This window comes from Zeus faber (genome assembly GCF_960531495.2).
Source record: "Zeus faber genome assembly, chromosome: 18".
NCBI classification, from domain to species: domain Eukaryota; kingdom Metazoa; phylum Chordata; class Actinopteri; order Zeiformes; family Zeidae; genus Zeus; species Zeus faber.
The window spans coordinates 21,543,912-21,569,405 of NC_137210.1; the positions used below are offsets into that span (position 1 = coordinate 21,543,912).

The following is a 25,494-nucleotide window of genomic DNA, read 5'->3' on the forward strand; positions in this document are numbered from 1 at the left end:
ACATGTGTTTATTTTGGTTGACATTACCACCGGTCCAACATCACCGGAGTCTCCTTTTAGTCCACCCTGTGTGTTGTCCTGTCCAGTGATACCCTGGTGAACATGAACCAAAGCATATTTTAAACAACAGTTGAACCCTTGTTTTCCAGTAGTTTACAGCAAATATATAGAAAATAGCGGAGTGTTTGCATGTGGCATTTTGTTTATCTAGTCTGAGACTAACTTCTTGGTCTGACTAGGACCACTGGTAACCAGTCCGTGCCTAAATATTAATTAATATAAAATATTAATATTAATTACATTTCACTGCATATATGTATGGAAGTATGTATATGTATGTGACAAATAAAAATCTTGAATCTTGAATATAGGCTTTGGAAATCACTGTTCGTGGAGGGCATACGTCTTCTACGTCCTCGCCTATTAGAGCAGTGGATCCTAACCTGATGTCCGGGCCTCTCTTAGAGGAGCAGCAAAGATTACAGGGGAGCCAACATCAGCATTCTGCTTCACATCTAAGCCTCACTCAATGAACATTACATTGCTGTAACCAGCACTCAAATGCGATGGCAGCTGTGTATGTGAATATATACAGTATACGGTGTAGGCCTACTCTATTGGGAGCTTAAAGGGAAATAAAAAGATTCTCAGAACTATGCTATATGTTTTATTCTCAGATAAACTCTAGAATCTGACCGGTTCAGCTGTTAATGTCTCAAATAGAAAATCATGAAAAAAATAAAGAGCAAATCCAAAACATCAATTTGTTTCAGACAGCCATTAATATGCAGTGTACTCACAGGGTCTCCTCTGATGCCTGTGTCCCCAGTGTCTCCTGCTTGTCCCTTGGCACCTTTAGGTCCCTGGAATAACAGAAGACAAATACACATTCGCTGACCAACTCTATGGAAAAAAGAAAAGCGAGTGGAGTGTGAAAAAAAACCAACTGTATTCAAGTAATGAAAAAATGGATTTTGAAACACTCACTCTTCTGCCAGGGTGTCCCCTCTCTCCCGGGGGTCCAGCCACTCCACTTTTGCCCTGATGGAGCACATCAGATGTCAGTTGGATCCCACACATGATGGATAAACCCAAATCAGAGTCACATGTTGTTTTTTTCTTTTTTTACCACAAGTGTGTGTGTGTGTGCGTGCGTGCGTGCGTGCGTGCGTGCGTGCGTGCGTGCGTGCGTGCGTGTGTGTGTGTGTGTGTGTGTGTGGGGTGAGACGGTTGTTTAATTTATCACTGTAGACATTCCAGTATGTTACACACATAAGTAAAACAAGATTCTAGTGGGAGGGAGTGCAGTAAAAAATAATGAAAAATGGCTCTTGCCTCTTCTCCATTGATGCCGTCCAAACCAATTTCTCCATATTCACCCTGAAACATATATTTGTTTGTTGAAGATTCATTGTTCTCATTTTAATCCTGAATATTGTCATTGAAACAAAAAAAGGAAAAACTCACCTTTTCTCCAGAGTACCCACGGGAACCCTGAACATAGGAAGAACATATTATGAATAATGGATATTTTTCCATTTGCAGATTAGATTCAAAAAACAATAAGAAGACCAGATGTAGAAGTTGGCCATCAGGCCCTCAGGCCTTCCTTTACCTTGACTCCTCTCTGCCCAGGACATCCCTGGAAACCCTGAGTCCCATTCACACCAGGAGGACCTCTCTCTCCCTGTAATCAAAGACCAAAGATGCTTAGAGGGGATAAGTTTAAGCTTTGCACCGAACACAGGAAAAAAGTGAAACATTAGAAATGCAAAACAATAGTAGAAGTTTAAATATGTCAATAATCAGCAGTCCAGCTCAATCCAGTTTAGCCAGAAAATGTAACTCACGGGTCCACCCTCATCACCAGGGTGCCCTGGGCTTCCCACACCTCCTGGGCTACCCTGAAAAGGACACAGCTAAGGATTAGTACCACTTTTAAAATGTTGTGTATGTATGTAATGATGTGTATCTTCTAAATCACATGTGTAGAAATGTGTCTTAAAATAATCTGTTACCTTGGGTCCTGGAAGGCCCACGCCTCCTCTGTCTCCCCTAGTGCCAGTGCACTTGCATGGCACTGCACAACAATCCCTCTCAGCAATATTGTCCTATGAAAAAAGATGAACAAGTGTTGATGTGAAGAAGTGAGCCAATAGGTATCAAGGTACGTATATTATGTCAGGTAGATAATGTCGTTGTTAATATGTAATTAATCCAATTTAAATATGTGACATGCTGTGTGCTGCCGCAGTCACTGCAACTCACCAGTTCCTCCATCAGTTCATAGTCTAAGTCCATGACATTGAGTCGCAGGGGTCTAGTGTACCTGAACCCTCGACCAAACTCCAGTAGCACTGCTTCCTCAAATTTAGGCACTCGCTCCAAACCAACCAAGATTAAGCTGTTCACGCCTGTAAAATAATATACTTTTTTATGATCGTTAGGTAACAATTTTATGATATTGAAGTATCTATCTATCTATCTATCTATCTATCTAATTTTATATATCTTAAGTACAATTCTTATTGCAGATACTACTTTTGAATAATATTTTTGAAAGCATATCGTCTTTTTTTTGTTACCCGACTGCTGAAGTGCCTCCACTCGTCTCTTCATTTCAGCGTATGGCGCATCAAGACCATCTGTCAGGTGAATAACAACCTTAAGAAAGCATATAGAGAACATGTTAAGTATTGCATTTCGGCCACATTTCCACAAACATCTGTATTATTAAATTAAAACTGCTCTGTTCACCCACTTTGACAACATTGTCCTGTCTCGTCTTGAACCTATCAGTGTAGGCGGTGATGGTCTTGCCGCTCAAAACAAACGGCCCCCGACTGCGCAGAGCTCTGAAGGCCTCGAAGAGCGCGTCAGCGTCTTCTGTAAAGTCCAGCTGGACCGATTGTCCGGCAGAATCTATGGCCAACATGCCAACCTGCACGGAGGGAATCTGCCCAGATGAACAGCTGATGGTGGCCATCTTGGAGATTCTTTGAAGAATGGCACCCATCTTACTTTGAAGATTGGTCTGAGCGGTGAAAATGTTCTGGGAGGAAACGTCAAAGCCCACCAACACCTCCACATTGCAGGCTGCAAGAGAAAGCAATGTCTCAGGTAAATAATCCGTTGGAGTTGTACATTTAATTGAATTAATTATTGCTATATAATCTGTGTGTGTCGGGACCTCCATAATGGGACCTATTTGATTGTATCCGGCACCTCCGCACAAGCTGCGGAGCTGTGGCCTGAGCTGCGAGCTCCGCGTTCCGCATTTTTCCAAACAAAACAAATAGAAATGGTGTGTTTTTAGGTCATCATTTTTTAAGGCTGTACCTGACTCACAATTTTGTCAGTCTTATCGGATTCGCACCTTCTCCCTCTCCAACGGTACAGACAATGCGAGCAATAGCAATGGGGTGGGGGTGCCCGCCTTGGGTGCCGGAACAGTGTGTTTTTATTTAACATCTCCTTACGGAACGAAACAAGTGTGTATTCAACGGATGATTTGACTCGTTGACTTTCAGGGGGCAGCCCTATTATTTTTTATTTACGTTTCCTAATTGAACGAAACAGAAAAGCCCTGTGTGTCCCGTGCCGCGTCACACATGGCAGCTTAAGCCCCCAGACCGGATGGACAACCTCTCTTTGTTCCAGGACCTCCTGATTTACAAATAAAGCACTGTATATAATATATAATGAAAACTATTATGTGTGATTCTTACCTTTGGGAGCCTCCTGCACACCAGTACAGAGTTTCACTCCCTTGACCTCATCATCTAAAGTCTCCAGGATCTGTTCATTGAGCTCTGATAGTTCCAGGAAGGTACTTGCTCGAGCTACAGTTGAGGACTCACTCGCAAGGTTTTCTAGCTCATTCTCAATGTCACCTACTCCCACGGCATAGACTCTCACCCCACTGGCTTTCAAGCCAAGGGCTGCTGCTTTACTGTCATCAGCAGAACGCCCTCCGGTGATAACCATCAGGATTTGAGGGATGCCTTCATCCTTTCTGCTGCCTCTTGCCTTTGTAAAGTGGTTCTCCTGCACATGGCGGATGGCTGCGCCTGTATTGATTCTACGCCCTCCTTTGTACTCTGCCTGTCTGATGCCTTGGATGATGTCATCCTTGTTTTTGTAGGTGTTGAGATAGAAGACGTCGGTCACATCTGTGGTGTAGTGTGCAAGGCCAATCTGTAGCTTGTCCCTCTCAGTGTAGAAAAGATCGATGAGATTAAGAATGAACTCCATCACGTTCTTGAAGTTTTCCTTGCCCAAATTGATAGAGCCGTCCACCAAAAACACTATATCAGCCTCCTTAGCCTTGGGGGGGCCTTCTGCTGTAGAAATGACATTTTGAAATATTAGGGCAAATGAGAAAACATTGGCGAGGTGTACAATCTGTCAATTTAATATAATCTTCTTAATAAGAGTAACAATAAGTGTATGAGTATAATCGGTGTACAATAAGACTGATTCGAGAGCAACATAAAACAAAATAAGCTGGTGGGTACAAGTAACTAAAAGCAATTCCAGTCTAAAGTTTTTAAATCACTTACTTGGCTCTTCAAACTCTGTAGGGATTTGGGGGAAGTCACCACTCAATCGGGCAATAAGCCTGTCTTCAATGACAGGTAGGCCCGGGAAGGATGGAACTTGGAGAACATCTGCCGGGCTGGTGGCGATTTGGTTCAGCTGCCTTCCATCAGCAGAGCCAGTTCCAATACCAATGCAGTTGACCCGGGAGTTTTTAAGCAGCGGTCCATAAATCGAAACATCACTTGGGGACTTGCCGCCTGTAAGCACAACAAGGTGCTGGGAGGCATCAGCCAGGCGTACACCAGCATTTGCTTTCAGCTCATTCCTGATGACATAGTCAATGGCCTCAGCTAGGTCTGATGAACGGCCGCCCATCTGTCGCAGTCTTTTGATGGCAAAAAGAACAGATTGCTTATTGTTGAAGGAATTCAGAGAAAACTCTGTCTTAACTCTGTCCGCATACTGAACTATAGCCACACGGACTTCGTCAGGCTGTACATCAAGCTGCTGGACAATTTTAAGAATGAAATCGCGAATGTGAGCGAGCCCAGCAGATCCAGTGTTGTCTGAGCCATCGATGAGGAAAATGATGTCCTTTCTTCCAAGATTCAGGTTAACTGTACAGTAGGAGAGAGGGTGAACACAGAAGCACATGAGTTTACATTATTTGACTTTCATTATTCAAGTTGCTTTATTGCTGTAGTATTAAAAGAAAAACTAAAAGCAAAACATATATATGTGAGGTGATCTAAGGGTTATGAAATATATCAGTTGATCAGCACAAATTTAAGATAATTTGTACTTCGTAAAAGGAGTTTGTAAAATAATTTGATTACAAGTCTTGTCTTACATGTGTCCATTGTAGGAGGAACATAATTGATGATTTCATCAGTGGTCATGGTGTTGACAGAAGCAACGAGCTGCTGCTCCACAGTTGGAAGTTGTTGAAAATTGGTAACTGTATATGTGAGCTCTGGCTTCAGAGCAATCTGCCTCAGTTCATTGGGATCTGCGTTCTTTGAGCCAATGGCGAGAGGGGCCACCCGGCTGCTCTTCAGTTGGTTTGCTGGACCAGACACATCATCCGTAGACTTGCCGCCTGTCACCAAAATGAGGAACTGAGGAACGCCTTCCTCAATACGACTTCCTGCCGACCTCTGGTAGATGTTTTTGGAGACCCACTCAAGAGCACGACCTGTGTTAAGCTGGTTCCCTCCTCTGCTCCGGAGCCTTGTCACAGCCTGGCGCACCTCGTCTTTAGTTGAGAATTCATTGAGAAGAAACTCCCTCTTTGCGTCATCACTGTATTGCACCACAGCTACTCTGACGCGGTCCAGCCCTACATCCAATTTTTCCACTACTCTCCGAATCATTTCCCGGATAGAGGTGAACTCACTGCGCACTGCTGTTGTGCCATCAATGAGAAACACAACATCTCTCCGTTCTCCTCCAGTGCTTACTGTTGTGGTAACTGTAAAAGGAAATTACCACAAAAATTAAGGTGAGTATGTTCAAAATAAACCTCTATGACTGACAATTTTCAATAGGACATTACTGAGCATGCCAATCTGTTTAACTGAATGTATTGCATATTATGTTTTATTTCACAAGGAGACATTTAATGTGTTAGAGAATTACATATTTGAACAATTTTGGGCTGTATTTTAAATTAATAAAATATGAATTTGAAATTGATCATTTAGGAGTATTACCATCAATGCTGGGGAAAACTGGCCGCATTCTGGCAATTTCCTCATCAGACAACTCTGTGAGAGTGTTTATTAGGTTGCTCTGGACTGTGTACAGGCCTGGAAGGTCATCCACAGTGTAGGAAAAATTGGGAACGTATGCAACCACCTTAAGCTCATTAGGGGTAACATCTCTTGTCCCGATGCTGAAGGGGAGAACGCCTGACCGTTTGAGGGCTGATGCTGGACGGCCGACATCATCTGTTGAACCTCCACTGGAGATGACAATCAGAAACTGTGGCACACCTTCCTGCTTCCTGCTTCCACGAGCTGCTGTCAGGACATCTTGGCTTACAAACTCCACAGCCTGGCCAAGATTACGTTGTCTTCCACCTCTTTGGTTTAGACCCTTGATCGCATTCAAAACACCCTCTTTGGTTGTATGGCTGTTCAAATACATATCAGCAGTTGGAGAGTCACCATATTGGACCACACCAATCCTGATCTTGTTTTCCCCCACATTTAGATTCTCCACCACCCGACCCATAAAATCCTGGATAATGGGGAATTCCCGTCCAACGCCATCAGATCCATCAACAACAAAGACCACATCCTTCTTGGGACCCTGGGACTCCGCTGAAAGTCAGAAACAATATATTATTATCAGGAGAAGGAATGGTCAAAAATGGCAAAAATATTTAATTTTCACCATGATATTTTATAGTGTAGGATATAAACACATATTGAACACACGATTGCATTGTCCCACCCTGGTAGGTGAGTATATATATATATATATATATATATATATATATAGGACACATTTATACACACCGATAATCCACAACATTAAAACCACCACTAATATCCACTAATATTGTGTAGCTTCCCCTCAGGCCGCCAAAACAGCTCTTACCCATCCAAGCATGGACTCAAGACCATGCTTCGATGGGTCAGACCTCTGGCACAAGACCTCTGAAGTTGTCCTGTGTTATCTAGTGGTATCTAAGACCTTAGCAGCAGATCCTTTTAGTCTTGTAAGATGTTAGGTCAGGCCTCCATGGATTGGGTTTGTTGTTTCAGCAAATCCCACAAATGCTCGGTCGGATTGAAATCTGGGGAATTTGGAGGCCAGGTCAACACTTTGAACCCTTTGTCATGTTCCTCAAACCATTCCTGAAAAATTTTTGCATTGTGGCAGGGCGCATTATCCTGCTGAAAGAGGCCACTGCCATCAGGGAATACCGTACCATGAAGGGGTGACTTGGTCTTCAAAAATGTTTAGGAAGGTGGTACGTGTCAAAATAACATCCACGTGAATACCAGAACCCAAGGTTTCCCAGCAGAATATTGCCCAGAGCTTCACACTGCCTCATCCGGCTTGCCGTCTTCCCATAGTGCATTGTGGTACCATCCCATCCCCAGGTAAACAACATACACGCACCCAACCATCCACATGATGTGAACAAAAAAGTGATTTCTCGGACCAGGCCACCTTCTTCCATTGCTCCATGGTCCAGTTTGCTCCAGTACGCTCACGTGCCCATTGTAGCCGCTTTTGCCGGTGGACATGGATTGACATGGACACCCTGATCGGTCTGTGGCTACGCAGGCCCATACGCAGCAAGCTGCGATGCACTGTGTGTTCTTAAACCTTTCTATCATAGCAGCATCAACTTTTCAGCACATCAATGAGCCTTTGGTACTCATGACCCTGTCACCAGTTCACGGGTTGTCCTTCCTTGGACCACTTTGGTAGGTACTAACCACTGCATACCTGAATCACCCCACAAGACCTGCTATTTTGGAGATGCTCTGGCCCAGTCTTCTAGTCATCACCATTTGGCCCTTTTCAAAGTCGCTGAGATCCTACACTTGCCCATTCTTCCTGCTTCCAACACATCAACTTCAAGAACTAACTGTTCAAAGTTTTTACTTTGTCAGTGCTTTTAATGTTGTGGCTGATCGGTATATATGCCTATATATTTCTTCAACATTAAGAGAAAACCATCTGCTGCATGAAGGCAAGGTGAAAAGGGAAAGGAAGTTAACCAAGAGAATGTTAATGTTTGTATGTGTCTGGACACTGGTGGCTCTATTGGCCTACATTAAAGCAACACTATGTAACTTTTTAACATTAAAATAAAAATTGAAGTAATTAGGACATTTTTTCATAATGTAAAGGTATTGCTTTACTTTTCATTTCACTACACATTTGCAAAATATATGGTTTGTCAACTTACCTGTCCCAGTAATTTGCCTTAAAGTAAAAAGTACATCCAATAAGATGTCTGGGAGCTCTCGAAAGTCACTGATTGGGAACAAAAAAGTTTTTTTCAATGGAGTAAGGGGAGGACTGACAGGATTCATTCCAATAATAATGCTCAGAATGCCATGAGCATGGAGGGACGTGGCCTGCTTGATAAAACTATCATTAGAAGGTCCACTAGAAACTAATATCAACACTTGCTTGACACCCTGTTCATGTCGGCTACCAGCAGGAGCAATTAAGACTTTGTCTAAGATAGTATGTAAAGCTTCTCCTGTATTCCGTTCTCTCCCCCCTTTGTGTCTTAGTGTTCGAATTATTCTGATGACAGCCTCTTTGGTTGAATGTGATCTCAAATAGAAGTGCACTTTTGTGTCCCCACTATACTGGACCACTGCAATTCTATCCTTATCTTTTGCTAAATTTAGATTTTCAACAACTCGTCGTATGAAGTCTCGCACAGCAGGAAATCCACTTTGGCTACTATCAGAGCCATCGATGAGAAAGACAACATCATGTTTTCCAGTGTTCAATTCTGTAGAGAAGAGCATGTCATGGAGATGAAAGACTTTTGGAACAAATGTTGATGGGATATGAAGTAAATGCGCTATAACTGTATAGCAAGAGAAGGTCAAGCTGAAGTTAAGAAGGAATGCTTCAGTCATACACAACTTCGAATTATGTATAAAAAAGTTTGAAAAAAACGTGTAAAAAGAGAAACACAGTATTTAATGTTAAAATACTGCGGAAATCTGGAAAATTACAATCCATGTTCAGACATACAAGAATATACACTAAAGCACAAATTCCTGTCAAGGACAATGGCAGATATTTAGCCAAATAAAGAAAGTTGTGTCAAGGAAATGAAAATGAACAAGCTGAGTGAACAAACTTTAAGAAACACTCAAAATGATCACATTGTTCAGACAATAGAAAGCAATGTCAAATGTAATATGCATGTGGTGTTGAAAAAAAGCTGAAAGGCTTGAAAGGTTCTCAACTTCTGTTGTCTCAAGATGCAAGGCATATGAAGGGATAGGAAATAGATCAAGAGAGCTGTCCAAGACAAAAGGAAAAAGGAAGGAATAAGGAGTTAGGAATTATCGTAAGCTTATAAGAGCAGCAAAATACTTTGGTTGTCGTCACCATTCCTCTTATAATTGGCTGATAAAATGTAAAGAAAATGTGGATCTTCATGTGGTCGTGATTGAAGGTTGAAGATTGAAGATTGAAGGTAGGCATACGAGGTAACTCAGGAAAATGAGTGCAAACCAAGGTATTCCATTAACATTTCAGATAAAATTTCTCTTATAGTTAGAAAAACAGATTACAATTTGCGATATAGATAAAGAGTAACGTTATATCAGAGAAAAGTGAAAAATAAAAGCCCATTACCTGAAAACCCATGACGTGAGGCTTTAGAAATGGATGACATGGTGTCAGAAAGCAAGCTTGACAAATCTGAAAAGGTTCTTGCTGTTAAAACAAGCTGTGGATTGGAAGTGATTATTTGCATTTCGCGGGTGTCGAGATGATTGATGACAATGCCAATGCTTTGAACTCCAACATTTTTTAAACCAGAGGAGGCTCCAGTAATGATGTCACTAGATCGCCCACCACTCAACACAATCAATAACTGAGGGATGCCCTCTTGGCGGCGACTTCCAGAGGAGGCCGTGAACACGTTGTCTCTGACATACTGGAGGGCTGCGCCTGTGTTGAGTGGTCTGCCTCCTCTGTGTCTTAGTCCACTGACTGTGTTAACAATATCTTCTTCAGTGCTGTATGTGTTCAGATAGAAATGCACCGCCGCTTCTCTGCTGTACTGAACAACAGAGACACGGTCCTTGTTTTCTCCCACATTAAGTTTCTCCACAATTCTCTGAACAAAGTCACGCATGACAGGAAATCCATTCCTTGTGCCATCAGAACCATCCAAAAGGAAGACTACATCCTTTCTGGAACTTTCATGGTCAACTGAGAAAACATAGAAATACAATTCATCAGGAATCAGGGCAAAAAGGGTGACTGTTGATAAATCGCCAATGGTATATAAATATAAAAAGGAAATATGTACTGCTGTTACACTATTTTATGAAGCATAATACCACCGTCCCGTTGATGAACACATAGAGCTTTGCTGTTATACCAAACTACTTTTAACTTGTCTGGCCTACGGATGCCCATACTTGTGAACGTACCGAAAACTGTGGGTGACTCTGGAGCAACACCAATAGGCACTGACTCCATGGAGGATCGAAGTTGCTGTTGGACACTGGGAAGGTCATTGAAGTCAGAGACAGACATGGCATAACTGGGTTTATAGGATATATTTTGCAGTTCTTTTCTATCAGAGTGTCTTGTTCCAACTGCAAAGGTCAAAACTCCCAACCCTTTAAGAGCTGATACGCCGGAATCAACACTGTCTGAGGACCTTGCACCACTTAGCACAATGAGTAACTGTGGAACTCCTTCCTGATGCCTGCTTCCAGCTGAGGCAGTGAATACATTATTCCTCAAGTACTGGAGGGCTGCTCCTGTGTTAAGGGATCTTCCGCCCTTGTGTCTCAGGCCCCTGATAGTAGCAAGTGCCTCACTCTTTGTTGTGTATGTGTTCAGATAGAACTGGACAGCTGGATCTCTGCTGTACTGAACCACTGAGACACGATCTCTGCTGTCATCCACATTGAGCGTCTCAACAACTCTCTGGACAAAGTTACGCATTGCTGGAAATCCACTTTGAGTAGCATCAGATCCATCCAGCAAGAACACGACGTCCCTTTTGGGAAGGTGGCGCTCAACTAGGAAATATCAATGTTTGGCAAAGATTATTAACATATTTAAATGTATAATACACAAATTTTACATTGATTCCCTTTTGATATTGCTGAAATCTTGATCAGGGACCATCAAACATTATGTTATCTATTCAAATAATTATTTAATCCCTGGACATGAAATGTTGCATTTAAGGACAAATTCAAAGTCTTTAAGGGTCTTTTCCAGTGAATCAATATCTTACCTATTACTGTTGGTGTCATGGGTGTGGACATCACAATGACAGAGGTCATGGCAGAGGACAGCTCCATTTGAACATTGGGGAGATCACTGAACTCAGCCACTGACAAAGCATATCGAGGGTCATAGGAGATCCTCTCCATCTCTCCACTGTCAGAGGTCCTTGTTCCAATTCCAACCACGAAGATGCCCAACTTTTTAAGAGCAGAGGCCGGGGTATCGACGTTGTCAAAAGACCTTCCACCGTTAATCAGGATCAACATCTGCGGGACACCTTCGAGGCGCCTGCTGCCAGCGGAGGCCGTAAACACGTTGTCTCTGACATACTGGAGGGCTGCCCCGGTGTTGAGCGGTCGACCTCTTCTGTGTCTAAGACCTCTCACAGTGTCAAGAATATCTTCTTTAGTGTTGTATGTGTTCAAATAGAAATGGACCTCTGCATCCCTGCTGTACTGCACAACAGAGACACGGTCCTTGTTTTCTCCCACATTAAGTTTCTCCACCACTCTCTGAACAAAGTCTTGCATGGAACGGAATCCATTCCTTGTACCATCAGAACCATCCAGCAAGAATACTACATCTCGTTTGGTTAATCCTTGGTCTAGTGGGTGCATCAGAAATGAGAAATCGAATAGGGTTGAACATGCTATTTTCGTGTGCTTTGAAAATAACCACAAAATATGATTGCTCAACACAAAAATGTATGCTCCTATACACTGTATGTATACAGTATTTGAGGATATCAAAGAAAACTGTATCTTACCTATCATGGTTGGGGTTCCGGGTTTCACCCCAACAACTACACGGTTGAGAGATGAGATGAGTAGCTGCTCCACATTAGGGAGGTCAGAAAAGTCGGACACCGACTGGGCATAACTAGGATCAGAAGCAATTCGCTGGACCTCAGTGCTAGAATTTCTGGTTCCGATGCCCAATAGAAAGACTCCATCCTCTTTTAGGGTTGAGGCTGGTGTATCCACATTGTCACTAGATCGCCCTCCACTCAACACAATCAATAACTGAGCAACGCCCTCTTGGCGCCTACTTCCATAGGAGGCCGTGAACACGTTGTCTCTGACATACTGGAGGGCTGTCCCGGTGTTGAGCGGTCTGCCTCTTCTGTGTCTAAGGCCCCTCACTGTGTCAAGAATATCTTCTTTCGTGTTGTATGTGTTCAGATAGAAATGGACCTCTGCTTCTCTGCTGTACTGAACCACAGAGACACGGTCTTTGTTTTCTCCCACATTAAGTTTCTCAATCACTCTCTGAACAAACTCCCGCATGGCAGGGAATACATTCCTTGTGCCATCAGAACCATCCAAAAGGAAGACTACATCCTTTCTGGCACTTTCATGGTCAACTGAGAAAACATAGAAATACAAAACATCAGTAATTATAGCGAATATGGTGACAGCGGATCAATCGCCAACTGAGAATAATTATAAAAAATAAATATGTACATCCACTGTCCTATTTTCTGAAGAAAAATATCTCCTTCCCTTTGATGAGAACATCGAGCTTTGCTGGCATACCCAACTGTTATTACAAATCTTTTAGATTGTCTGGCCTACAAATCCCCATACTTGTGAACGTACCTAAAACTGTGGGGGACTCTGGAGCAACACCAAAAGTCACTGATTCCATGGAGGATCGAAGCTGCTGTTGGACACTGGGAAGGTCATTGAAGTCAGAGACAGACAAAGCATAACTGGGTTTATAGGATATATTTTGCAGTTCTTTTCTATCAGAGTGTCTTGTTCCAACTGCAAAGGTCAAGACTCCCAACCCTTTAAGAGCAGAAGCGCCAGAATCAACACTGTCTGAGGACCTTCCACCACTTAGTACAATCAGAAACTGTGGAACTCCTTCCTGGCGCCTGCTTCCAGCAGAGGCAGTGAATACATTATTCCTCAAGTACTGGAGGGCTGCTCCTGTGTTAAGGGGTCTCCCGCCCTTGTGTCTCAGGCCCCTGATAGTAGCAAGTGCCTCGTCCTTTGTTGTGTATGAGTTCAGATAGAATTGGACAGCTGGTTCCCTGCTGTACTGAACCACTGAGACATGATCTCTGCTATCATCCACATTGAGCGTCTCAACAACTCTCTGGACAAAGTCACGCATTTTTGGGAATCCACTTTGAGTAGCATCAGATCCATCCAGCAAGAACACAACATCCTTTTTGGGAAGGTGGTGCTCAACTAGGAAATAGAAATGTTTGGCAAAGATTATTGACATATTTAATTGTATTATAGATAAATGTCACATTTATTCCACTTTGATATTTAGGGAAAAATTCAAAGCCTTTAAGGGTCTTTTTAAGGTAATCATTATCTTACCTATTACTGTTGGTGTCATGGGTGTGGACATCACTATGACAGAGGTCATGGCAGAGGACAGCTCCATTTGAACATTGGGGAGATCACTGAACTCAGCCACTGACAAAGCATAACTAGGGTCATAGACGATCCGCTGCATCTCTCCACTGTCAGAGGTCCTTGTTCCAATTCCAAACACAAAGATGCCCAACTTTTTAAGAGCAGAGGCTGGGGTATCGACGTTGTCAAAAGACCTTCCACCGTTGATCAGGATCAACATCTGCGGAACACCTTCGAGGCGCCTGCTTCCAGCCGAGGCAATAAACACGTTGTCTCTGACATACTGGAGGGCTGCCCCGGTGTTGAGCGGTCTGCCTTTTCTGTGTCGAAGACCCCTCACTGTGTCAAGAATATCTCCTTTTGTGTTGTATGTGTTCAGATAGAAATGGACATCTGCATCCCTGCTATACTGAACCACTGAGACACGATCTCTGCTATCATCCACACTGAGTGTCTCAACAACTCTCTGGACAAAGTCACGCATTTCTGGGAATCCACTTTGAGTAGCATCAGATCCATCCAGCAAGAACACAATGTCCCTTTTGGGAAGGTGGCGATCAACTAGGAAATATCAATGTGAGGCAAAGATTATTAACATATTCAATTGTACCACGGACAGATGTATTATTAATTCCAATTTGATTTTGCTGAAATCTTAATCAGGAACCATCAAATATTATGTTATCTTTTGTAATTAATTATTTCATCCCAACCCATGCAAATATTGCATTTGGGAACAAATTCAAAGCCTTTAAGGGTCTTTTCCAGTGAATCAATATCTTACCTATTACTGTTGGTGTCATGGGGGTGGACCTCACTATGACAGTGGTCATGGCAGAGGACAGCTCCATTTGAACATTGGGGAGATCACTGAACTCAGCCACTGACAAAGCATAACTAGGGTCATAGACGATCCTCTGCATCTCTCCACTGTCAGAGGTCCTTGTTCCAATTCCAAACACAAAGACTCTCAAATCTTTAAGAGCAGAGGCCGGGGTATCTACGTCGTCAAAAGACCGTCCACCGTTAATCAGGATCAACATCTGCGGAACACCTTCGAGGCGCCTGCTGCCAGCGGAGGCAGTAAACACGTTGTCTCTGACATACTGGAGGGCTGCCCCGGTGTTGAGCGGTCCGCCTCTTCTGTGTCTAAGACCCCTCACTGTGTCAAGAATATCTTGTTTTGTGTTGTATGTGTTCAAATAGAAATGGACCTCTGCATCCCTGCTGTACTGCACAACAGAGACACGGTCCTTGTTTTCTCCCACATTAAGTTTCTCCACCACTCTCTGAACAAAATCTTGCATGGAACGGAATCCATTACTTGTACCATCAGAACCATCCAGCAAGAATACTACATCTCGTTTGGTTATTCCTTGGTCTATTGGGAGGATCAGAAATGAGAAATAGAATGAGGTTGAGCCGGCTATTATCGTGTGCTTTGAAAATAACCACAAAATATGATAGCTCATCACAAAAATGTATGCTCCTATACACTGTATGTATATATATGAGGATATCAGAGAATATTGTATCTTACCTATCAATGTTGGGGTTCTGGGTGTCACCCCAACAGCTACATGGCTTAGAGATGAGGTGAGTAGCTGCTCCACATTAGGGAGGTCAGAAAAGTCAGACACAGACTGGGCATAACTAGGATCAGAGGCAATTCGCTGAACCTCAATGCTAGAATTTCTGGTTCCGATGCCCAATATCAAGACTCCATTCTCTTTGAGGGTTGAGGCTGGTGTATCCACATTGTCACTAGATCGCCCTCCACTCAACACAATCAATAACTGAGCAACGCCCTCTTGGCGCCTACTTCCAGAGGAGGCTGTGAACACGTTGTCTCTGACATACTGGAGGGCTGCCCCGGTGTTGAGCGGTCCGCCTCTTCTGTGTCGAAGACCCCTCACTGTGTCAAGAATATCTTCTTTTGCGTTGTATGCATTCAGATAGAAATGGACCTCTGCTTCTCTGCTGTACTGAACCACAGAGACACGGTCTTTGTTTTCTCCCACATTAAGTTTCTCAATCACTCTCTGAACAAACTCCCGCATGGCAGGGAATACATTCCTTGTGCCATCAGAACCATCCAAAAGGAAGACTACATCCTTTCTGGCACTTTCATGGTCAACTGAGAAAACATAGAAATACAAAACATCAGTAATCACAGCAAATATGGTGACCGCGGATCAATCGCCAACTGAGAATAATTATAAAAAATATATATGTACATCCGCTGCCCTATTTCCTGAAGAAAAATATCTCTTTCCCTTTGATGAGCACATAGAGCTTTGCTGGCATACCCAACTGTTATTACAAATCTTTGAGCTTGTCTGGCCCACAAATACCCATCCTTGGGAACGTACCTAAAACTGTGGGGGACTCTGGAACAACACCAATAGTCACTGATTCCATGGAGGATCGAAGCTGCTGTTGGACACTGGGAAGGTCATTGAGGTCAGAGACAGACAAAGCATAACTGGGTTTATAGGATATATTTTGCAGTTCTTTTCTATCAGAGTGTCTTGTTCCAACTGCAAAGGTCAAGACTCCCAACCCTTTAAGAGCAGAAGCGCCGGAATCAACACTGTCTGAGGACCTTCCGCCACTTAGCACAATGAGTAACTGTGGAACTCCTTCCTGGCGCCTGCTTCCAGCCGAGGCAGTGAACACATTATCCCTCAAGTACTGGAGGGCTGCTCCTGTGTTAAGGGATCTTCCGCCCTTGTGTCTCAGGCCCCTAATAGTAGCAAGTGCCTCACTCTTTGTTGTGTATGTGTTCAGATAGAATTGGACAGCTGGATCACTGCTGTACTGAACCACTGAGACACGATCTCTGCTATCATCCACATTGAGCGTCTCAACAACTCTCTGGACAAAGTCACGCATTTTTGGGAATCCACTTTGAGTAGCATCAGATCCATCCAGCAAGAACACAACATCCTTTTTGGGAAGGTGGCGCTCAACTAGGAAATATAAATGTTTGGCAAAGATTATTGACATATGTAATTGTATTATAGATAAATGTCACATTTATTCCACTTTGATATTTAGGGAAAAATTCAAAGCCTTTAAGGGTCTTTTTCAGGTAATCATTATCTTACCTATTACTGTTGGTGTCATGGGGGTGGACATTACTATGACAGAGGTCATGGCAGAGGACAGCTCCATTTGAACATTGGGGAGATCACTGAACTCAGCCACTGACAAAGCATAACTAGGGTCATAGATGATCCGCTGCATCTCTCCACTGTCAGAGGTCCTTGTTCCAATTCCAAACACAAAGATGCCCAACTTTTTAAGAGCAGAGGCTGGGGTATCGACGTTGTCAAAAGACCTTCCACCGTTGATCAGGATCAACATCTGCGGAACACCTTCGAGGCGCCTGCTTCCAGCCGAGGCAGTAAACACGTTGTCTCTGACATACTGGAGAGCTGCCCCGGTGTTGAGCGGTCTGCCTTTTCTGTGTCGAAGACCCCTCACTGTGTCAAGAATATCTCCTTTTGTGTTGTATGTGTTCAGATAGAAATGGACATCTGCATCCCTGCTATACTGAACCACTGAGACACGATCTCTGCTATCATCCACATTGAGTGTCTCAACAACTCTCTGGACAAAGTCACGCATTTCTGGGAATCCACTTTGAGTAGCATCAGATCCATCCAGCAAGAACACAATGTCCCTTTTGGGAAGGTGGCGATCAACTAGGAAATATCAATGTGAGGCAAAGATTATTAACATATTCAATTGTACCACGGACAGATGTATTATTAATTCCATTTTGATTTTGCTGAAATCTTAATCAGGAACCATCAAATATTATGTTATCTTTTCTAATTAATTATTTCATCCCAACCCATGCAAATATTGCATTTGGGAACAAATTCAAAGCCTTTAAGGGTCTTTTCCAGTGAATCAATATCTTACCTATTACTGTTGGTGTCATGGGGGTGGACCTCACTATGACAGTGGTCATGGCAGAGGACAGCTCCATTTGAACATTGGGGAGATCACTGAACTCAGCCACTGACAAAGCATAACTAGGGTCATAGACGATCCTCTGCATCTCTCCACTGTCAGAGGTCCTTGTTCCAATTCCAAACACAAAGACTCTCAAATCTTTAAGAGCAGAGGCCGGGGTATCTACGTCGTCAAAAGACCGTCCACCGTTAATCAGGATCAGCATCTGCGGAACACCTTCGAGGCGCCTGCTGCCAGCGGAGGCAGTAAACACGTTGTCTCTGACATACTGGAGGGCTGCCCCGGTGTTGAGCGGTCCGCCTCTTCTGTGTCTAAGACCCCTCACTGTGTCAAGAATATCTTGTTTTGTGTTGTATGTGTTCAAATAGAAATGGACCTCTGCATCCCTGCTGTACTGCACAACAGAGACACGGTCCTTGTTTTCTCCCACATTAAGTTTCTCCACCACTCTCTGAACAAAATCTTGCATGGAACGGAATCCATTACTTGTACCATCAGAACCATCCAGCAAGAATACTACATCTCGTTTGGTTATTCCTTGGTCTATTGGGAGGATCAGAAATGAGAAATAGAATGAGGTTGAGCCGGCTATTATCGTGTGCTTTGAAAATAACCACAAAATATGATAGCTCATCACAAAAATGTATGCTCCTATACACTGTATGTATATATATGAGGATATCAGAGAATATTGTATCTTACCTATCAATGTTGGGGTTCTGGGTGTCACCCCAACAGCTACATGGCTTAGAGATGAGGTGAGTAGCTGCTCCACATTAGGGAGGTCAGAAAAGTCAGACACAGACTGGGCATAACTAGGATCAGAGGCAATTCGCTGAACCTCGATGCTAGAATTTCTGGTTCCGATGCCCAATATCAAGACCCCATTCTCTTTGAGGGTTGAGGCTGGTGTATCCACATTGTCACTAGATCGCCCTCCACTCAACACAATCATTAACTGAGCAACGCCCTCTTGGCGCCTACTTCCAGAGGAGGCTGTGAACACGTTGTCTCTGACATACTGGAGGGCTGCCCCGGTGTTGAGCGGTCTGCCTCTTCTGTGTCTAAGGCCCCTCACTGTGTCAAGAATATCTTCTTTCGTGTTGTATGTGTTCAGATAGAAATGGACCTCTGCTTCTCTGCTGTACTGAACCACAGAGACACGGTCTTTGTTTTCTCCCACATTAAGTTTCTCAATCACTCTCTGAACAAACTCCCGCATGGCAGGGAATACATTCCTTGTGCCATCAGAACCATCCAAAAGGAAGACTACATCCTTTCTGGCACTTTCATGGTCAACTGAGAAAACATAGAAATACAAAACATCAGTAATCACAGCAAATATGGTGACCGCTGATCAATCGGCAACTGAGAATAATTATAAAAAATATATATGTACATCCGCTGCCCTATTTCCTGAAGAAAAATATCTCTTTCCCTTTGATGAACACATAGAGCTTTGCTGGCATACCCAACTGTTATTACAAATCTTTGAGCTTGTCTGGCCCACAAATACCCATCCTTGGGAACGTACCTAAAACTGTGGGGGACTCTGGAACAACACCAATAGTCACTGATTCCATGGAGGATCGAAGCTGCTGTTGGACACTGGGAAGGTCATTGAGGTCAGAGACAGACAAAGCATAACTGGGTTTATAGGATATATTTTGCAGTTCCTTTCTATCAGAGTGTCTTGTTCCAACTGCAAAGGTCAAGACTCCCAACCCTTTAAGAGCAGAAGCGCCGGAATCAACACTGTCTGAGGACCTTCCGCCACTTAGCACAATGAGTAACTGTGGAACTCCTTCCTGGCGCCTGCTTCCAGCCGAGGCAGTGAACACATTATCCCTCAAGTACTGGAGGGCTGCTCCTGTATTCAGGGATCTTCCGCCCTTGTGTCTCAGGCCCCTGATAGTAGCAAGTGCCTCACTCTTTGTTGTGTATGTGTTCAGATAGAATTGGACAGCTGGATCACTGCTGTACTGAACCACTGAGACACGATCTCTGCTATCATCCACATTGAGCGTCTCAACAACTCTCTGGACAAAGTCACGCATTTTTGGGAATCCACTTTGAGTAGCATCAGATCCATCCAGCAAGAACACAACATCCTTTTTGGGAAGGTGGCGCTCAACTAGGAAATATAAATGTTTGGCAAAGATTATTGACATATTTAATTGTATTATAGATAAATGTCATATTTATTCCACTTTGATATTTAGGGAAAAATTCAAAGCCTTTAAGGGTCTTTTTCAGGTAATCATTATCTTACCTATTACTGTTGGTGTCATGGGTGTGGACATCACTATGACAGAGGTCATGGCAGAGGACAGCTCCATTTGAACATTGGGCAGATCACTGAACTCAGCCACTGACAAAGCATAACTAGGGTCATAGACGATCCGCTGCATCTCTCCACTGTCAGAGGTCCTTGTTCCAATTCCAAACACAAAGATGCCCAACTTTTTAAGAGCAGAGGCTGGGGTATCGACGTTGTCAAAAGACCTTCCACCGTTGATCAGGATCAACATCTGCGGAACACCTTCGAGGCGCCTGCTTCCAGCCGAGGCAGTAAACACGTTGTCTCTGACATACTGGAGAGCTGCCCCGGTGTTGAGCGGTCTGCCTTTTCTGTGTCGAAGACCCCTCACTGTGTCAAGAATATCTCCTTTTGTGTTGTATGTGTTCAGATAGAAATGGACATCTGCATCCCTGCTATACTGAACCACTGAGACACGATCTCTGCTATCATCCACATTGAGTGTCTCAACAACTCTCTGGACAAAGTCACGCATTTCTGGGAATCCACTTTGAGTAGCATCAGATCCATCCAGCAAGAACACAATGTCCCTTTTGGGAAGGTGGCGATCAACTAGGAAATATCAATGTGAGGCAAAGATTATTAACATATTCAATTGTACCACGGACAGATGTATTATTAATTCCATTTTGATTTTGCTGAAATCTTAATCAGGAACCATCAAATATTATGTTATCTTTTCTAATTAATTATTTCATCCCAACCCATGCAAATATTGCATTTGGGAACAAATTCAAAGCCTTTAAGGGTCTTTTCCAGTGAATCAATATCTTACCTATTACTGTTGGTGTCATGGGGGTGGACCTCACTATGACAGTGGTCATGGCAGAGGACAGCTCCATTTGAACATTGGGGAGATCACTGAACTCAGCCACTGACAAAGCATAACTAGGGTCATAGACGATCCTCTGCATCTCTCCACTGTCAGAGGTCCTTGTTCCAATTCCAAACACAAAGACTCTCAAATCTTTAAGAGCAGAGGCCGGGGTATCTACGTCGTCAAAAGACCGTCCACCGTTAATCAGGATCAGCATCTGCGGAACACCTTCGAGGCGCCTGCTGCCAGCGGAGGCAGTAAACACGTTGTCTCTGACATACTGGAGGGCTGCCCCGGTGTTGAGCGGTCCGCCTCTTCTGTGTCTAAGACCCCTCACTGTGTCAAGAATATCTTGTTTTGTGTTGTATGTGTTCAAATAGAAATGGACCTCTGCATCCCTGCTGTACTGCACAACAGAGACACGGTCCTTGTTTTCTCCCACATTAAGTTTCTCCACCACTCTCTGAACAAAATCTTGCATGGAACGGAATCCATTACTTGTACCATCAGAACCATCCAGCAAGAATACTACATCTCGTTTGGTTATTCCTTGGTCTATTGGGAGGATCAGAAATGAGAAATAGAATGAGGTTGAGCCGGCTATTATCGTGTGCTTTGAAAATAACCACAAAATATGATAGCTCATCACAAAAATGTATGCTCCTATACACTGTATGTATATATATGAGGATATCAGAGAATATTGTATCTTACCTATCAATGTTGGGGTTCTGGGTGTCACCCCAACAGCTACATGGCTTAGAGATGAGGTGAGTAGCTGCTCCACATTAGGGAGGTCAGAAAAGTCAGACACAGACTGGGCATAACTAGGATCAGAGGCAATTCGCTGAACCTCGATGCTAGAATTTCTGGTTCCGATGCCCAATATCAAGACCCCATTCTCTTTGAGGGTTGAGGCTGGTGTATCCACATTGTCACTAGATCGCCCTCCACTCAACACAATCATTAACTGAGCAACGCCCTCTTGGCGCCTACTTCCAGAGGAGGCTGTGAACACGTTGTCTCTGACATACTGGAGGGCTGCCCCGGTGTTGAGCGGTCTGCCTCTTCTGTGTCTAAGGCCCCTCACTGTGTCAAGAATATCTTCTTTCGTGTTGTATGTGTTCAGATAGAAATGGACCTCTGCTTCTCTGCTGTACTGAACCACAGAGACACGGTCTTTGTTTTCTCCCACATTAAGTTTCTCAATCACTCTCTGAACAAACTCCCGCATGGCAGGGAATACATTCCTTGTGCCATCAGAACCATCCAAAAGGAAGACTACATCCTTTCTGGCACTTTCATGGTCAACTGAGAAAACATAGAAATACAAAACATCAGTAATCACAGCAAATATGGTGACCGCTGATCAATCGGCAACTGAGAATAATTATAAAAAATATATATGTACATCCGCTGCCCTATTTCCTGAAGAAAAATATCTCTTTCCCTTTGATGAACACATAGAGCTTTGCTGGCATACCCAACTGTTATTACAAATCTTTGAGCTTGTCTGGCCCACAAATACCCATCCTTGGGAACGTACCTAAAACTGTGGGGGACTCTGGAACAACACCAATAGTCACTGATTCCATGGAGGATCGAAGCTGCTGTTGGACACTGGGAAGGTCATTGAGGTCAGAGACAGACAAAGCATAACTGGGTTTATAGGATATATTTTGCAGTTCTTTTCTATCAGAGTGTCTTGTTCCAACTGCAAAGGTCAAGACTCCCAACCCTTTAAGAGCAGAAGCGCCGGAATCAACACTGTCTGAGGACCTTCCGCCACTTAGCACAATGAGTAACTGTGGAACTCCTTCCTGGCGCCTGCTTCCAGCCGAGGCAGTGAACACATTATCCCTCAAGTACTGGAGGGCTGCTCCTGTATTCAGGGATCTTCCGCCCTTGTGTCTCAGGCCCCTGATAGTAGCAAGTGCCTCACTCTTTGTTGTGTATGTGTTCAGATAGAATTGGACAGCTGGATCACTGCTGTACTGAACCACTGAGACACGATCTCTGCTATCATCCACATTGAGCGTCTCAACAACTCTCTGGACAAAGTCACGCATTTTTGGGAATCCACTTTGAGTAGCATCAGATCCATCCAGCAAGAACACAACATCCTTTTTGGGAAGGTGGCGCTCAACTAGGAAATATAAATGTTTGGCAAAGATTATTGACATATTTAATTGTATTATAGATAAATGTCATATTTATTCCACTTTGATATTTAGGGAAAAATTCAAAGCCTTTAAGGGTCTTTTTCAGGTAATCATTATCTTACCTATTACTGTTGGTGTCATGGGTGTGGACATCACTATGACAGAGGTCATGGCAGAGGACAGCTCCATTTGAACATTGGGCAGATCACTGAACTCAGCCACTGACAAAGCATAACTAGGGTCATAGACGATCCGCTGCATCTCTCCACTGTCAGAGGTCCTTGTTCCAATTCCAAACACAAAGATGCCCAACTTTTTAAGAGCAGAGGCTGGGGTATCGACGTTGTCAAAAGACCTTCCACCGTTGATCAGGATCAACATCTGCGGAACACCTTCGAGGCGCCTGCTTCCAGCCGAGGCAGTAAACACGTTGTCTCTGACATACTGGAGAGCTGCCCCGGTGTTGAGCGGTCTGCCTTTTCTGTGTCGAAGACCCCTCACTGTGTCAAGAATATCTCCTTTTGTGTTGTATGTGTTCAGATAGAAATGGACATCTGCATCCCTGCTATACTGAACCACTGAGACACGATCTCTGCTATCATCCACATTGAGTGTCTCAACAACTCTCTGGACAAAGTCACGCATTTCTGGGAATCCACTTTGAGTAGCATCAGATCCATCCAGCAAGAACACAATGTCCCTTTTGGGAAGGTGGCGATCAACTAGGAAATATCAATGTGAGGCAAAGATTATTAACATATTCAATTGTACCACGGACAGATGTATTATTAATTCCATTTTGATTTTGCTGAAATCTTAATCAGGAACCATCAAATATTATGTTATCTTTTCTAATTAATTATTTCATCCCAACCCATGCAAATATTGCATTTGGGAACAAATTCAAAGCCTTTAAGGGTCTTTTCCAGTGAATCAATATCTTACCTATTACTGTTGGTGTCATGGGGGTGGACCTCACTATGACAGTGGTCATGGCAGAGGACAGCTCCATTTGAACATTGGGGAGATCACTGAACTCAGCCACTGACAAAGCATAACTAGGGTCATAGACGATCCTCTGCATCTCTCCACTGTCAGAGGTCCTTGTTCCAATTCCAAACACAAAGACTCTCAAATCTTTAAGAGCAGAGGCCGGGGTATCTACGTCGTCAAAAGACCGTCCACCGTTAATCAGGATCAGCATCTGCGGAACACCTTCGAGGCGCCTGCTGCCAGCGGAGGCAGTAAACACGTTGTCTCTGACATACTGGAGGGCTGCCCCGGTGTTGAGCGGTCCGCCTCTTCTGTGTCTAAGACCCCTCACTGTGTCAAGAATATCTTGTTTTGTGTTGTATGTGTTCAAATAGAAATGGACCTCTGCATCCCTGCTGTACTGCACAACAGAGACACGGTCCTTGTTTTCTCCCACATTAAGTTTCTCCACCACTCTCTGAACAAAATCTTGCATGGAACGGAATCCATTACTTGTACCATCAGAACCATCCAGCAAGAATACTACATCTCGTTTGGTTATTCCTTGGTCTATTGGGAGGATCAGAAATGAGAAATAGAATGAGGTTGAGCCGGCTATTATCGTGTGCTTTGAAAATAACCACAAAATATGATAGCTCATCACAAAAATGTATGCTCCTATACACTGTATGTATATATATGAGGATATCAGAGAATATTGTATCTTACCTATCAATGTTGGGGTTCTGGGTGTCACCCCAACAGCTACATGGCTTAGAGATGAGGTGAGTAGCTGCTCCACATTAGGGAGGTCAGAAAAGTCAGACACAGACTGGGCATAACTAGGATCAGAGGCAATTCGCTGAACCTCGATGCTAGAATTTCTGGTTCCGATGCCCAATATCAAGACCCCATTCTCTTTGAGGGTTGAGGCTGGTGTATCCACATTGTCACTAGATCGCCCTCCACTCAACACAATCATTAACTGAGCAACGCCCTCTTGGCGCCTACTTCCAGAGGAGGCTGTGAACACGTTGTCTCTGACATACTGGAGGGCTGCCCCGGTGTTGAGCGGTCTGCCTCTTCTGTGTCTAAGGCCCCTCACTGTGTCAAGAATATCTTCTTTCGTGTTGTATGTGTTCAGATAGAAATGGACCTCTGCTTCTCTGCTGTACTGAACCACAGAGACACGGTCTTTGTTTTCTCCCACATTAAGTTTCTCAATCACTCTCTGAACAAACTCCCGCATGGCAGGGAATACATTCCTTGTGCCATCAGAACCATCCAAAAGGAAGACTACATCCTTTCTGGCACTTTCATGGTCAACTGAGAAAACATAGAAATACA

The 25,494-nt window shown here is 43.6% G+C and overlaps 2 protein-coding genes across 6 annotated transcripts in view; both read right to left on the reverse strand.

Moving 5' to 3' along the window:
- The window catches only part of col6a3 (collagen, type VI, alpha 3), a 98,891-nt gene that overhangs the window by 15,282 nt on the left and 58,115 nt on the right, over positions 1–25,494 (reverse strand). For 4 of the 5 annotated variants that reach the window (XM_080019352.1, XM_080019350.1, XM_080019349.1 and 1 more), the window contains 15 exons: positions 6,255–6,866; positions 5,393–6,013; positions 4,563–5,159; positions 3,729–4,343; positions 2,762–3,096; positions 2,586–2,664; positions 2,269–2,414; positions 2,019–2,111; positions 1,851–1,904; positions 1,616–1,687; positions 1,468–1,494; positions 1,336–1,380; positions 988–1,041; positions 801–863; positions 28–93 (listed from right to left, as the gene is read on the reverse strand). In XM_080019352.1, coding sequence (XP_079875478.1) covers positions 28–93; positions 801–863; positions 988–1,041; positions 1,336–1,380; positions 1,468–1,494; positions 1,616–1,687; positions 1,851–1,904; positions 2,019–2,111; positions 2,269–2,414; positions 2,586–2,664; positions 2,762–3,096; positions 3,729–4,343; positions 4,563–5,159; positions 5,393–6,013; positions 6,255–6,866 — 3,479 coding nt within the window. Of the gene's footprint in view, positions 1–27; positions 94–800; positions 864–987; positions 1,042–1,335; positions 1,381–1,467; positions 1,495–1,615; positions 1,688–1,850; positions 1,905–2,018; positions 2,112–2,268; positions 2,415–2,585; positions 2,665–2,761; positions 3,097–3,728; positions 4,344–4,562; positions 5,160–5,392; positions 6,014–6,254; positions 6,867–9,894; positions 10,477–10,700; positions 11,301–11,521; positions 12,119–12,280; positions 12,878–13,112; positions 13,253–25,494 lie in introns of those variants that run through there. The other variant, XM_080019351.1, reaches the window with a different exon arrangement.
- LOC307244332 (collagen alpha-3(VI) chain-like) lies at positions 13,290–25,396 on the reverse strand (the record flags this gene model as incomplete). Its single annotated transcript, XM_080019481.1, has 16 exons — positions 13,290–13,304; positions 13,858–14,450; positions 14,674–15,270; positions 15,430–16,026; positions 16,262–16,861; positions 17,000–17,599; positions 17,823–18,419; positions 18,579–19,175; positions 19,393–20,010; positions 20,149–20,748; positions 20,972–21,568; positions 22,010–22,324; positions 22,560–23,159; positions 23,298–23,897; positions 24,121–24,717; positions 25,159–25,396. 16 exons carry the CDS (start codon positions 25,394–25,396, stop codon positions 13,290–13,292), a joined length of 8,361 nt encoding a protein of 2,786 aa, XP_079875607.1.